The sequence below is a fragment of the Mobula hypostoma genome, chromosome 1 (genome assembly GCF_963921235.1).
Source record: "Mobula hypostoma chromosome 1, sMobHyp1.1, whole genome shotgun sequence".
In the NCBI taxonomy this organism is placed as follows: Eukaryota; Metazoa; Chordata; class Chondrichthyes; order Myliobatiformes; family Myliobatidae; genus Mobula; species Mobula hypostoma.
Genome location: NC_086097.1, coordinates 215,069,638 through 215,084,762, shown reverse-complemented (window position 1 = coordinate 215,084,762; position 15,125 = coordinate 215,069,638). Strand labels below are relative to the sequence as shown.

At 42.8% G+C, this 15,125-nt stretch overlaps 1 protein-coding gene across 1 annotated transcript in view; it reads left to right on the top strand.

Annotated features, from left to right (window-relative positions):
- The first annotated feature begins 632 nt into the window (after positions 1-632).
- The window catches only part of ttpa (tocopherol (alpha) transfer protein), an 81,613-nt gene continuing 67,120 nt past the window's right edge, over positions 633-15,125 (top strand). Inside the window, exon 1 of the mRNA XM_063041998.1 lies at positions 633-883. Within this exon, the coding sequence (XP_062898068.1) occupies positions 683-883 (201 nt within the window). The 5' untranslated portion in view covers positions 633-682. The remainder of the gene's footprint in view (positions 884-15,125) is intronic.

The window sequence follows — 15,125 nt, the reverse complement described above, 5'->3', positions numbered from 1 at the left end:
TTTCTGAAATGCCCGGTTCACTGCCGCTGCTACTGTGCGATCGAGAATTTCCGGAGAGAAGGCCCCAAAATCCCTGGCTTTGCCTGCTGTTGGCGACCAAGGCTGGGGTCGAAGCGTTTGGCAGAGATGGTGCTCAGTACTCGGTACTGGTCAGAGGGCTGATCGGAGCTCGAAGTTTTTGGATGACTCGGAGTCCGACTGTGGTCGGGCATGGCAGGAAGAGTTTTCTTCCTTCTCCCGTCTGCATGAGATGTGGAACTTTCAAGAGACTTTGAACTTGTTTGCTGTGCCCATGGCCTGTTCTTCATCAAATTATGGTATTGTTGCACTGTTGTAACTATATGTTATAATTATGTGGTTTTTGTTAGTTTTTCAGTCTTGGTCTGTCCTGTGTTTCTGTGATATCACACCGGAGGAATATTGTATCATTTCTTAATGCATGCATTACTAAATGACAATAAAAGAGAACTGCGTGTCCTCATAATCTAATCTAATCTAATCTATGCAGACTAGATAACATATTAAAACAAATCCATCCTCGGTTACATTCATAAAAAAGGAACGGAATTAAACTGTGATTGGAGGACTGCTGCCGCCACCCACAATATAAAATTAGGCGTAACTTTGAACGCCACTGTGATGAACCCGAGACGGTTCATCGTTTTTTTTTTCCGATTGCAGCATGTCGGCAGAGTGCTTGGCCGAGGAAGAGATCCCGGGGCACGGCGGCTCTGAGCTTCACCCGGACTCTGTTCTACGCTCCGTGTCGCAGCTGAGACTGAGAGCGCTGAACCAGAGAGCGATTTGGCCGCTGGGCTTGGAGGACGAGTTCCTGTTGAAGTTTCTGAGAGCCCGCGACTTCGACATCGACCTGGCGCTAGAGGTAGGTTTACGAGAAACGGACAAGCCACAGGAAGCTAGCCGTGTCACGGAGGGGGGCTGGAAGGCGGGGAGAAATCCGATCTTCCCTAAATTCACTGGGGTCTTTAGAAGAGGACAGTGAGCTGAAGGTGAAAGGAACATTTGAAATTTTTGAAAAACGCCGGAAGCACTCACGGACACAAGAGATTCTGCAGACGTCGGAAGTTCTGGGTGTTCTCGGTGCAGATGTTGGAAGGGTCTCCGCCGAAAATGTCGACTGTTAATTAGATGCGCCTGACTTGCTGAGTCCCTGCAGCATTTTGCGCGTGAAACTCTCACGGGCGATAGGCACTATCTCTGGACAGAGAACGAACCAGCATCTTAGATGGACGACTTTCACAAGTTTAATAGCTAGAGTGAAACGTGTTTAAAATTGCAGAGAAGAAACAAGAAGATGTGCGGGACGATGGAACAGGGAAAAAAATGAGTGCAAGAGAGTGTCAAAGTCTGGCGAATGACTCGGGTGGAGATGGGGTGATGTCAATGGGGCAGGAAAAGATTTGAAGTGTTATATGATGAAAAGATCACTACAGCGGTTGGAATGGGGGAGATAGGAAGCCGACACAGCTGACTGTCTGAAATTGCTGAATTCAGGGTTGAGTCCCGAAGGCTGTGATGTCTCCAACGGTAAAGTGAGGTGTGTGTATTGAGCTTTGGCGTCTGAAGAACGGGAATGAGATGGAGAATTAATGTCAGGATGGGTGTCAGGACGCTTGATGTCACTTTTCAAGTTCATGTTTATTATCATCCAACTATGCACGTCGATGAAACTAAATTAAATATCGTTCGTCTGGAGCCGAGGTGCAAAACACAGTATATATACTGTAGTCATAAACAACACATGCAGTTACGATCCAGGACACAGAGTTATAAAATATTAACACAGCTCCGAGAGGCATGAAATGAAGATTGACATACTGACATATGTAATGTTACTGCCACTATTCTAATACAACAAGCAGTAGTATAAATATGTTCATTCTTTTTTCATTATACATAACTTTTGATATTTGCCAGCCACGCTAGCCTACGCTAGCGCCACTTTTATCAATCTTTCCTGTTTACACACAACGATAAACTTTCCTGTTTGATCTCTGCCCCCGCACTCCCCTCCCCTCCCCACCTCACGTTTCTCTGTGCCCTTAATTTAGTTCTAGTTTCGAAGCCAGATCATCAGCCTAAAGCATTAACCACGTTTCACTTTCTAGAAATGCCGCCTGTCTTGCTGAATACTTGTTTCTATTGAAAATAGAGCTCACATTGGCGATACGTGCGCAGCCTTTTTTAAAACTTTTTTCCACTCATCCGCTCTGGTGCACTGATAACACGATCTAAAAGTGATTTCACAATATTGGGATATTAAACTTCATCATGGCGGATGAGCTAAACATAGTACAGTGTTAAAACAAAAGTTTCCTTGTTTATGAATTAAGTTTACCGGTGGCACCATTGGGAACAAAGCAGCAGAATTTACATTGGAACATCTCCCATTGATGATGGCCTCTGGTGATACAGAGACTGCCGATGCTGTACGACCTGCTCCAGTGGAAAAAGTTAACACCCTGTCGCAAGTATCTGGTTGGGCAATGTGCAAAGGATTTAATGGTAATTGTTCATGCAGCCATCATCCAGGCAAAGCACAGAAGATGTTGATCTAGTACGATCAACGATGTTTTGCAATAACAAGATTCCTTGTGTTGTCTTCTACGAATGCAGGATCATCCACTTCAAACCGACAACTGCAAACACTGACCTGCTGTTTCATCTTCTTAGCTTGTTGAGAATTTACGGATGGAATTGGAATTGTTGATTATTGTCATATGCAGTGAGATACAGTGAAAAGCTTGCTTTGCATGCTGTTCATATAAAGCAAAGTGCATTGGAGTAGAACAAGGTAAAACAATAACAAAGCAGAATAAAGTGTAACAGCTACAGAGAAAGACCAGTGGAGGTAAACAATAAGATACCAGATCATAGTGAAAATAACGTTCAATAGCTTTGGCTTCACAAAATTTAAATGTGTTCTGACACATCTACCAATCAGTAGTTCAGTATATGTTTGTTCTCTATTTTAATGTAGGGTATTCTATAATACAGTAAGAATTAGAAATTTTTTTCTAGTCCTGACGAAGGGTCTTGGCCTGAAACATCGACTGTACCTCTTCATAGAGATGCTGCCTGACCTGCTGCGTTCACCAGCAACTTTGATGTGTGTTATTAGAAATTTTTTGTTTTGATTTCATTGTCACATTTTTCAATCCATGTTTCAGTCTGAGCTGCTCTTTCCACCATGCTGAGCTGCAAGCATCTGGTTTGACTTGAGTCCTTTAGAGAAATTTGATAAATTCTGTGATATGACTTCCATTGTCAGGCGCAAAATAACACAGTATATGAAGGCATTATGTAGAAATGATCATTTTCAATTTTCAAAATTATCATTTGTGATGTACGGTACTGTGATTGTGCATTTAGTATTATCATGATAATCTTTCATAAATGAGCCTGAAAACTCCACATGTATCCCTATTGTTTATTCAGTATGAGCCATGGGTTGAGAGCAACGTTCCCTCTATTTTTTTTTAACAGCCGCACAGACTAACCATTGCTCTGAACAGGAAATTTTTACATGGCCGGAAAACTGCGTCAGCGTTCAGTGGGCTGATTGTTTAACAATGAGCTAACAACTTTCATTCTGTGTTTATTGTTACAATTTGCAAAGTGTTGTAACTTGAAACACTGAAAATGTAACTGTGCAAGCTCTAAAAAGTTTCAAAGTAGTATGTTTATTATTTAGAAAATTTATGGATTTAATTCATTAATTAATAATTAATTACAAGGTATTTTACAAATATATAGAAATTTCAAAATTATATTAGTATAATTTCAAAATTATCTTAACATTATACAAAAGAAAATTCCAGCTGCATGGCAACAAAGGCTATGTGCAAAGGAGCATTTCAGTTACTACGCAGCCACGCACCCTACCAGCTTAGAGGGAATGGTGGTGGAGAGGATCCACTGGTGGATTCCTGCAATGCTGTTTACATTGCTTGCGTTCCTTCACGGTGTCCTCCAGCTCCTTGTTTATGACCCTAACCGTTAGACCTGGGAGCAGAATTTGGCAATTCGACCCATCAGGTCTGTTCTGCTATTTGATCATGGCTGATGTGTTTTCCCTTTCAACTACATTCTCCCATCTTCCCCCCTGTCCCCACGCTAATGAAGAATCTATTATCCTCTGCTTCAAGTATACCCAATGACTTGGCTACAACAGCTGTCTGTGACAATGAATTCCACAGATTCACCGACTTCCAGCCAAAGAAGTTTCTCCTCATCTCTTTTGTAAAGTAATTTCCTTCTACTTTGAGGCCATGCACACTGGTCTTTGATTCTCCCTCTATTGAAATCATCCTCTCCGTGTCCATTCTTTCCATGCCTTTCAGTATTTAGTAGGTTTCAATGAGATAGCCCTCATTTGCCTAAACTCCAGTGAGCTATCAAACACTCATTATATCTTAATTCTTTAATTCCTGGGCTCATTCTCATGAACTTCCTCTGGACCCTCTCCAATGTCAGCACGTCCTTTCTTATTTCAAGGCCCAAAGCTGCTACAATATTCCAAGTGTGGTCTGACTCTGACCAATGCCTTATAAAGCCTCAGCATTACATACTTGTTTTTATGTTCTAGTTGTCTTGAATGATCCAGGGTTTACTCTAGTAAATCCCTTCTGGACCTTGTCTAAGGCCAGCACATGTTTTGTCAGATTGGGGCCCAAAGGTATGACCAACCAGAGAACAGAACTTCTGCTAACTTGCTTGATGTGAGGTAAACTCAGTGTGTTCTACTTGCATTGACATCACAATAATTGCTTTTCCCTCTGGCGAAACATCAATGCTGGATCTCCAAAGGACCACATCATTCTGGATACATAGATCATGCCTTCATCTTCACATTCTCTTTCCATCTGTGCTGTTTTTGTACACCTTAAAGGGCTGTAGTTATGTCTTGATGTGCTAGCTGTTGGAGTTTGAATACTTTATACTTTATACTTTATACCTTATTGTCGCCAAACAATTGATACTAGAACGTTCGTCACAGTGATATTTGATTCTGCACTTCCTGCTCCCTGGAATACAAATCAATAGTAAATATTAAAAATTTAAATTATAAATCATAAATAGTGAATTATCCATGTGTTTTGGTAATGATATGATTCACCTGGTATTGGTATTTGTCACGGTCCGGTCCGTGAGGTCCGCATTCTGGTTCACGGTCCGGTCTGTAGACTCCGGACTCCGGGTCTTCCGGCTGTCCCTTGTTTCAGTTGGGCTTAATCATAGACACCTGATGCTCATCTTGGGGCTGGGAATATAAGTAGCCCTGGGATCAAATGTGGGGGTTAGTTTGTCTTGTTGGTATCCCCTTGGAGCAATCCGCCGGTTGAAGGCTAGAGTAGCCATTTGTGATCTCTAGGCCTGGTTTGAGGACCATCGCTTCAGGGAGCCTTGTTGTCTCTCATTGCAGCAGTCATCGTGGTATGGATTTGGCTGTTTCTGGGGCCAGCTGAGTGGCCGTCTGTCACTCCGAGCTAGATATGGATTCGGCTGTTTCCGTGGCCAGCAAAGGTTGCTGGCCGTCCCAAGACTCAGAGCCACCCTGGACTGAGCTCCCTTCCTGTCCTCACCTCTGTGGGGTAAGTCAGGCCGTCCTTGCCGTTACCCTGCGGTTGGATCTGTCCATTCCTGTCCTTGCCTCTGTTGGGTAAGCCAGGCTGTCTTTGCTGTTACCCTGAGGGTGGACTGTTCCCTTCCCCTCTTCATCTGAATCTCTGACAGTTTCCTCGGCAGTTTACCTCGGCAGTCATCCTGGCTCTGCATCCTAGTAAGCATCCTGGCCCTGCATCCTAGGAACGGTCCCGGCTCTGTGCTCTAAGAAGGAGCCCGGGCTCCGTACTCAAGGGCCTAAGTGACCTGAGCCTTGAAGAACCCAGGACGTGTCCTCACCTAGTTCCGGGGTCTGAGCCCGAGTCAAGTCCCAGGTTTTGGGTCCTTGTCCGGTCTCTGGCTCGGAGTCCAAGTCTAGGCTCTTAATTCTCAGTTCCTTGTCCTGGTCCCACTTTCCTAGCCCAAGTCTGTGTTTCCGTCCCAGCTCCTAGTCTGTGTCCAGTCCCGTCCCTAACTCCAGTCCAGTCCAGTTCCCAGTACTTCAGTATCTGTGTCTTGCATTTCTGTACGCCTTCAATGCCCCCTTATGACAGAATTTCACAAAATAATGCATCAGTTTAGCACATCAGCACTCTGTTCTGCCCTGTTGTACTACCAAATGTGCATAGGAGTTAGAATAACACAGCACAGGAACAGGCCCTTTGGCGCTTGATGCCTGTGCCAAAGAGTATGCCAAGTTAAACTGAATCTCGTCTGCCTCTAAGTGTCAATGGATCCTCTCAACCCATGGTTCTAACTGAATAAACCATGAGCAGGGATAAATGTGATTTTCAGGCCCATTTATGGAAAGAATTATCATAATAATGGTAAATGCACATTCAAAGAGAATACATGCAGCTTTGAATAATTTCACATCACAAATGATGATTTTGAAGATTGAAAATTCAAGATAAGGCTTTTCTCTGGAGTGAAGGAGAATGAGAGTCCTATCTACAAGCCTCTTGAATGCTACTATCACACCTGTGTCAACTGCTCTGCTTGGAAGCCCATTCAAGACAACTAGCACTCCTAGTGCAAAATAAAACAGGCTGCACACATCTCATTTAAACTTTAACCTTCTCTCCTTGTGCATGTCCTCCAGTATTTGATACTTCTATCCTATCTATGCCTCTCATAATTTTATAAACTATTATCAGATCTCCCCTCAGCCTCAGACACTCCAGAGAAAACTACCCTGGTTTGTCTAATCTCTCCTTATGGTTCATGTCCTCTCTTCCAAGCAGTATATTGCTAAACCTCTTCTGTATGCTGTCCAAAGCCTCCACATCCTTCCTGTAATGGGGTGATCAAAATCATGCACAATGCTCTATGCAGCTTAAGCAAAGTTTTGTATAGGTACAACATGTCCTCATTACTCTTCTAAATAATGAAGGCAAGCATGCCATATCTACTTGTGTGGCCACTTTCAGGGAACTATGGACCAGAACCCCCAAATCTCTCTGTACATCAATGACTTTCCAAAGTGCAACACCAGACACATATCGAAATTAAAATCCATCTGCCATTGGTGGAGTAACCAGATGCAGCCAATGACAATGTCACCCCTTCACTTTAACCAAATCAGTCTGTTTATTCCCTTGGAGCTACTAAAAATTCTCAGAGGCTTATGATAACCACAAGGTTCTGGCCTTGCAAGTATCTGTACAAATTCATTACTCCATTGATAAAAGTTAAGAATTCATTGTTCAGATGTAAGTAACATTACTTTACCTTGGGAAAGGAGCTTGATGTAAACCTGACAGTTTGCTCATCATTCTTCTGGGGGTGTGGCAATTTAGGACCAACCCTGCAAGGACATGCACCACAGGACAGAGGCTTCACTCAATCATAATGAATAGGAACATGAGAATTAAACCTCGGATCACAGCTTCTTGTTCATTTCTATTTTCGTATTGGTTGTGGTCCAGCAACTATTGTAAATGTTCAAACATTTTGGATGAAGATGGCAGGAATTATCATAGTATTTGAGAAGTCATAAGAATATCTTCAACTGTCAAGACCTTTGGACTAGGTGGATCCAATGTAGCTTTAACCTTGTATTGAAATTGGTGGAGTTTTTCAGTGTCCACTGTTTTCCAGATAAGCTACATCTGAGGTAGCAAAGATGCATGCCTTTCTTCAGCTGCATTTCTACATCTCAGAATCTTTGAAGTATCTTCCAATTTCCTTCTCATGGTCCTACTGTCCTTCCAGGCACAAATGCAGCAGTTACAAAAACTACAGTGCCACTTGGATCAAACAACCCATTGTCCCCAGAAAATGCACAGAGCTGATACGATTCTAAATAGAAGTCTAACAGTCCAAGGTGTTAATTTATCTTTCAGTGTTCCTTTAAACTTATTTATCTTTGAGTGTTCCTTTAAACTTATGTCATACCTGATTTTCTGGTCAGCATTGTGAAATATTCCTGCTTGCAGTCTTGTCAACTTCCACTGATGTACAGAAAGGTTTGGTATAGTTCTGACAGTGTGAACAGTTTGGTCACATTAAGGTCTCCTACTTCAATTAGTTTGTTTATGATACACTTTACTTTTCTTCCCAGTGGGGTATGTATTATTTGATTTCAGCCCGGTCTTCTTTTATGTAGCTTTGCTTTCAATAAAACTGTTGGTAAATTTCCCCTGAGAATATTGATTACAGGGAAGAGGCACTTTGTATTCATTACCTCTGGGTTTGTGTTGTCACAGTGATAACAATTCCCATTTGGATAGTTCCTCGGTTTTCCCAAAGATGCCAACAAAGTTAGGCTTCAACATCTCAACAGTCCAGGCCTTTGCTTGGTGGTGTTCCAAATCCTGTGCTTGCTCAGCTAATGTCTGTATAAAATTCAGTTTCTTTACAGTGAGCATCCTCTTTAGATATTACGGAATCCCAAAACATCACTTCCAAATTTCTGCCACAATAGGATGAACAGCAATCTGCAGTGTTACTTGCAGCAAAGTAAAATTGTTCTATCCTTTTGACGCAGTCTGTCCATGATTCAGTAGAACTACTGAAAAATTCCAAACTAATCATATTCACTGCAACATATCTAATAACATTTAACAATTATCAGTGAGACCTACTGCTTCATGGCTCCAGAGAAAGAGACCTCAATGTGTTACGAAAGGAACCTGGGACCTGATCTGACTAAATGAGCAAGCAGGAGACTCAGAAGATTGCAGATAAGACCATAAGATATAGGAGCAGAATTAGGCTACTTGGCCCATTGAGTCTGCTCTGCCATTTTATCATGGCTGATCCAATTTTCCACTCAGCCTGAATCTCCTGCCTTCTCCTCATTTCCCTTTGTGCCCTGAATATATCAACCTTTGCCTTAAATATACATGAAGACTTGGCCTCCATAGCTGCCTATGGCAAAGAATTCCACAGATTTACCATCCTCTGACTAAAGAAATTCCTTCTCCTCTCCATTCTAAAAGATGCCCCTCTACTCTGAGGTTGTGTTCTGGTCTTAGACTCTCTCATCATTGAAAACATTCTCTCCACATCCACTCTATCAAGGCCTTACCCATCAACAGGTTTCAGTAAGGTCACCACTCATTCTTCTGAATTCTAGTGAATACAGACCCTGAGCCATCAAACACTCTTCATATGACAAATCATTCAACCCTGGAATTATTTTCATGAAACTCCTTTGAACCCTCTCCAGTTTCAGCACATCCTTTCTAAGATAAGGGCCCAAAACCTGCTCTCAATACTCCAAGTGAGACCTCACCAGTGCTTTATAAAATCTCAGTATTACATACTGGCTTTTATATTCCTGCCCTCTTGAAATGAATGCTGGCATTTCATTTGCCTTCCTCACCACAGACTCAACCTGCAAGTTATCCTTTAGGGAACCCTGCACAAGGACTCCCAAGTCCTTTGACCTCAGTTTTTTGTATTTTCTCTCCATTTAGAAAACAGTCAAATCTTCCACTTCTATCAAAGTGCATGTCTATACAATTCCCGACATTGTATTCCACTTGCCATCTCTTTGCCCATTCTCCTAAGTTCTTCTGTAGCCTCTCTACTTCCTCAAAACTATCTGCTGTTTCCAGCTATCTTCACGTCATCTGCAAACTTTGCAGCAAAGCCATCAATTCTATCATACAAATGATTGATATATAACATAAAAAGAATTGGTCCCAACACAGATCCCTGTGGAACATTACTGGTCACCAACAACCAACCAGAAAAGGCTCCCTTTATTCCCACTCTTTGCCTCCTTCCAATCAGCTACTGCTTTATCAATGCTAGAATCTTTCCTATAATTCCATGGGCTCATAGCTTGTTAAGCAGCCTCATGTGTGACACCTTGTCAAAGGCCTTCTTAAAATTCTTAAAATCCCAGTACACAACATGAACCGATTCTCATTTGTCTATCCTGCTTGTTATTTCTTCAAAGAATTTCAACAAATTTCCCTTGAGGAAACCATGCTGTCTATGGCCTATTTTATCATGTGACTCCAAGTACCCTGAGACCTCATCCTTACCAATCGACTCCAACATCTTCCCAAACACTGAGTCAGACTAACTTCTGCCTCTCTCACTTTTTGAAGAGTGGAGTGACATTTGCAATTTTCCAGTCTTCCAGAACCATTCCCTAATCTCGTGATTCTTGAAAGGTCATTACTAATGCCTCCGCGATTTCTTCAGCCACCTCTTTCAGAACTCTGGGCGGTACACAGTCTGGTCCAGATGACTTATCTACCTTCAGACCTTTCAGTTTCCCAAGAACCTTCTCTCTAATTATGGTAACTTCACACACTTCATGACCCCTGTCAGCTGGAATTTCCATTATACTGCTAGTGTCTTCATCCTGAAGACTGATGCAAAATGTTGATTCAGTTCATCTGCCATTTCATTATCCCCCCATTACTAACTCTCCACCATCGTTTTCCAGAGGTCCGATATTCACTCTTGCCTCTCTTTTACACTTTATGTACCTGAAGAAACTTTTGGTATTCTCTTTAATATTATTGGCGAGTTTACTTCTGTATTCCATCTTTACCTTCTTAATGACTCAGTTGCATTCTGTTCGTTTTTAAAAGCTTCCTAATCCTCTAAGCTCCCACTGATTGTTGGTCTATTATATATTTCTATGTTGGCTTTGACTTCTCTTGTTAGTCTCGGTTGTGTCATCTTTCCTTTAGAATACTTCTTCCTTTTTTCGATGTATATATCCTGTGCCAGAAATTCCAGCCATTGCTGCTCTGCCATCAGCCCTGCCTGTGTTCTTTTCCAATCAATTCTGGCTAAATCCTTAGCAAATCCCTTTACTCCACTGTAATACTGATACATTGGATTTTAGCTTGTCCTTCTCAAATTTCAGGGTGAATTCAATCATATTATGATCACTTGCCCTCAGGGTTATTTTACCTTAAGCTCTCGAATCAATTCTGGTTCATTACACAACACCCAATCCAGAACAGCTGATCTTCTAGGGGGTTCAACCACGAGCTGCTCGAAAAAGCCATCTCATATGTACTCTAGAAAAGTTCCCTCCTGTCATCCAGTGCCAAACCTGATTTTACCAATCTACCTGCATATTGAAGTACCCCATGACTATTGTATCATTGCCCTTTTGGCATGCATGTTCCATCTCCCATTGTAATTTGTAGGCCACATCCTTACCTCTGTTTGGGGGTCTGTCAGGGTACTTTTTACCTTTGCAGTCCCTTAGCTCTATTCACAATGATTCAGCACCTTCTGACCCTATGTCACCTCTTTCTAATGATTTGATTTCATTTTTTACCAACAGAGCAACGCCCACCCCCTCTGCCTTCCTGCCTGTCCTTTCGATACAATGTGTATCCTTGGACATTATGCTCCCAGCTGTAATCTCCTTTCAGCCATGATTCAGTGATATCTACATAGAAACATAGAAAATAGGTGCAGGAGTAGGCCATTCGGCCCTTCGAGCCTGCACCGCCATTTATTATGATCATGGCTGATCATCCAACTCAGAACCCAGCCTTCCCTCCATACCCCCTGACCCCTGTAGCCACAAGGGCCATATCTAACTTCCTTTTAAACATAGCTAATGAACTGGCCTCAACAGTTTGCTGTGGCAGAGAATTCCACAGATTCACCACTCTCTGTGTGAAGAAGTTTTTCCTAATCTCGGTCCTAAAAGGCTTCCCCTCTATCCTCAAACTGTGACCCCTCGTTCTGGACCTCCCCAACATCGGGAACAATCTTCCCGCATCTAGCCTGTCCAATCCCTTTAGGATCTTATACGTTTCAATCAGATCCCCCCTCAATCTTCTAAATTCCAACGAGTACAAGCCCAGTTCATCCAGTCTTTCTTCATATGAAAGACCTGCCATCCCAGGAATCAATCTGGTGAACCTTCTTTGTACTCCCTCTATGGCAAAGATGTCTTTCCTCAGATTAGGGGACCAAAACTGCACACAATACTCCAGGTGTGGTCTCACCAAGGCCTTGTACAACTGCAGTAGTACCTCCCTGCTCCTGTACTCGAATCCTCTCGTTATAAATGCCAGCATACTGTTCGCCTTTTTCACCGCCTGCTGTACCTGCATGCCCACTTTCAATGACTGGTGTATAATGACACCCAGGTCTCGTTGCACCTCCCCTTTTCCTAATCGGCCACCATTCAGATAATAATCTGTTTTCCTATTTTTGCCACCAAAGTGGATAACTTCACATTTATCCACATTAAATTGCATCTGCCATGAGTTTGCCCACTCACCCAACCTATCCAAGTCAACCTGCATCCTCTTAGCATCCTCCTCACTGCTAACACTGCCACCCAGCTTCGTGTCATCCGCAAACTTGGAGATGCTGCATTTAATTCCCTCATCCAAGTCATTAATATATATTGTAAACAACTGGGGTCCCAGCACTGAGCCTTGCGGTACCCCACTAGTCACCGCCTGCCATTCTGAAAAGGTCCCGTTTATTCCCACTCTTTGCTTCCTGTCTGCTAACCAATTCTCCACCCACACCAATACCTTACCCCCAATACCGTGTGCTTTAAGTTTGCACACTAATCTCCTGTGTGGGACCTTGTCAAAAGCCTTTTGAAAATCCAAATATACCACATCCACTGGTTCTCCCCTATCCACTCTACTAGTTACATCCTCAAAAAATTCTATGAGATTCGTCAGACATGATTTTCCTTTCACAAATCCATGCTGACTTTGTCCGATCATTTCACCGCTTTCCAAATGTGCTGTTATCACATCCTTGATAACTGACTCCAGCAGTTTCCCCACCACCGACATTAGGCTAACGGGCCTATAATTCCCCGGTTTCTCTCTCCCTCCTTTTTTAAAAAGTGGGGTTACATTAGCCACCCTCCAATCCTCAGGAACTAGTCCAGAATCTAACGAGTTTTGAAAAATTATCACTAATGCATCCACTATTTCTTGGGCTACTTCCTTAAGCACTCTGGGATGCAGACCATCTGGCCCTGGGGATTTATCTGCCTTCAATCCCTTCAATTTACCTAACACCACTTCCCTACTAACATGTATTTCACTCAGTTCCTCCATCTCACTGGACCCTCTGTCCCTTACTATTTCTGGAAGATTATTTATGTCCTCCTTAGTGAAGACAGAACCAAAATAATTATTCAATTGGTCTGCCATGTCCTTGCTCCCCATAATCAATTCACCTGTTTCTGTCTGCAGGGGACCTACATTTGTCTTTATCAGTCTTTTCCTTTTTACATATCTATAAAAGCTTTTACAATCCGTTTTTATGTTCTCTGCCAGTTTTCTCTCATAATCTTTTTTCCCCTTCCTAATTAAGCCCTTTGTCCTCCTCTGCTGAACTCTGAATTTCTCCCAGTCCTCAGGTGAGCCACTTTCTCTGGCTAATTTGTATGCTACTTCTTTGGAATTGATACTATCCCTAATTTCTCTTGTCAGCCACGGGTGCACTACCTTCCTTGATTTATTCTTTTGCCAAACTGGGATGAACAATTGTTGTAGTTCATCCATGCAACCTTTAAATGCCTGCCATTGCATATCCACCGTCAATCCTTTAAGTGTCATTTGCCAGTCTATCTTATCTAATTCACGACTCATACCTTCAAAGTTACCCCTCTTTAAGTTCAGAACCTTTGTTTCTGAATTAACTATGTCACTCTCCATGTTAATGAAGAATTCCACCATATTATGGTCACTCTTACCCAAGGGGCCTCTCACGACAAGATCGCTAATTAACCCTTCCTCATTGCTCAAAACCCAGTCCAGAATAGCCTGCTCTCTAGTCGGTTCCTCGACATGTTGGTTCAAAAAACCATCCCGCATACATTCCAAGAAATCCTCTTCCTCAGCACCTTTACCAATTTGGTTCACCCAATCTACATGTAGATTGAAGTCACCCATTATAACTGCTGTTCCTTTATTGCACACATTTCTAATTTCCTGTTTAATACCATCTCCGACTTCACTACTACTGTTAGGTGGCCTGTACACAACTCCCACCAGCGTCTTCTGCCCCTTAGTGTTACGCAGCTCTACCCATATCGATTCCACATCTTCAGTGATATCTACATCATACCTGCCAATTTGCAACTGTGCTGCAAGTTCATCTCCCTTATTCCATTTACTACGCGCATTCAAATACAACATATTTGAATGCCTTTTATGTTGCACCTCATCCTGTTGACTGCAATTTTGCCCTATCAACTTCCTCTCCTCACTACACATTGCCTCTGTTTGTAAACCAGCTACCTCATCTTCAGCACAATTAGCTGCCTTCCCTATGATACCTCTTTCATTTGAGTATAGGCTCAGGACACTATTCACACCATGCTCAACCTTTTGATTCCTCACTTTGTCTGAGGTCTTACCAACTTCTACCTCCACAACCTCTCCACTAACTGTTCTGGCACTCTGGCTCCCATCCCCCTGCAACTCTAGTTTAAACCCCACTATGCAGCATTAACAAACCTTCCCGCCAGGATATACCTCTTTCATTTGAGTATAGGCTCAGGACACTATTCACACCATGCTCAACCTTTTGATTCCTCACTTTGTCTGAGGTCCAGTTCATGTATTCAGGTCCCACCTACCCTGGAGGAAAACCCAATGATCCAAAAATCTTTTGCCCTCCCTCCTACACCAACTCCTTAGCCACATACTAAACTGTATAATCTTCCTAGTTCTGGTCTCACTAGCACATGGTAGGGGTGGCAATCCTGAGATCACAACTCCGGAGGCCCTGTCCTTTAACTTAGCACCTAACTCTCTGAACTCCCTGTGCAGAACCTCACTACTCGTCCTACCCATGTCACTGATACCTACATGGACCACAACTTCTGGCTTTCACCCTTACACTTAAGAATGCCGAGGACTCAATCTGAGATATCCCGGACCCTGGCACCCAGGAGGCAACGTACCATCTGGGAATCTCGTTCTCACCCACAGAACCTCCTGTCCGTTCCCCTAATGAATCCCCTCTCACCACAGTGTGCTTCTTCTCCCCCACCCCCTTCCCTTCTGATTCACAGAGGATGA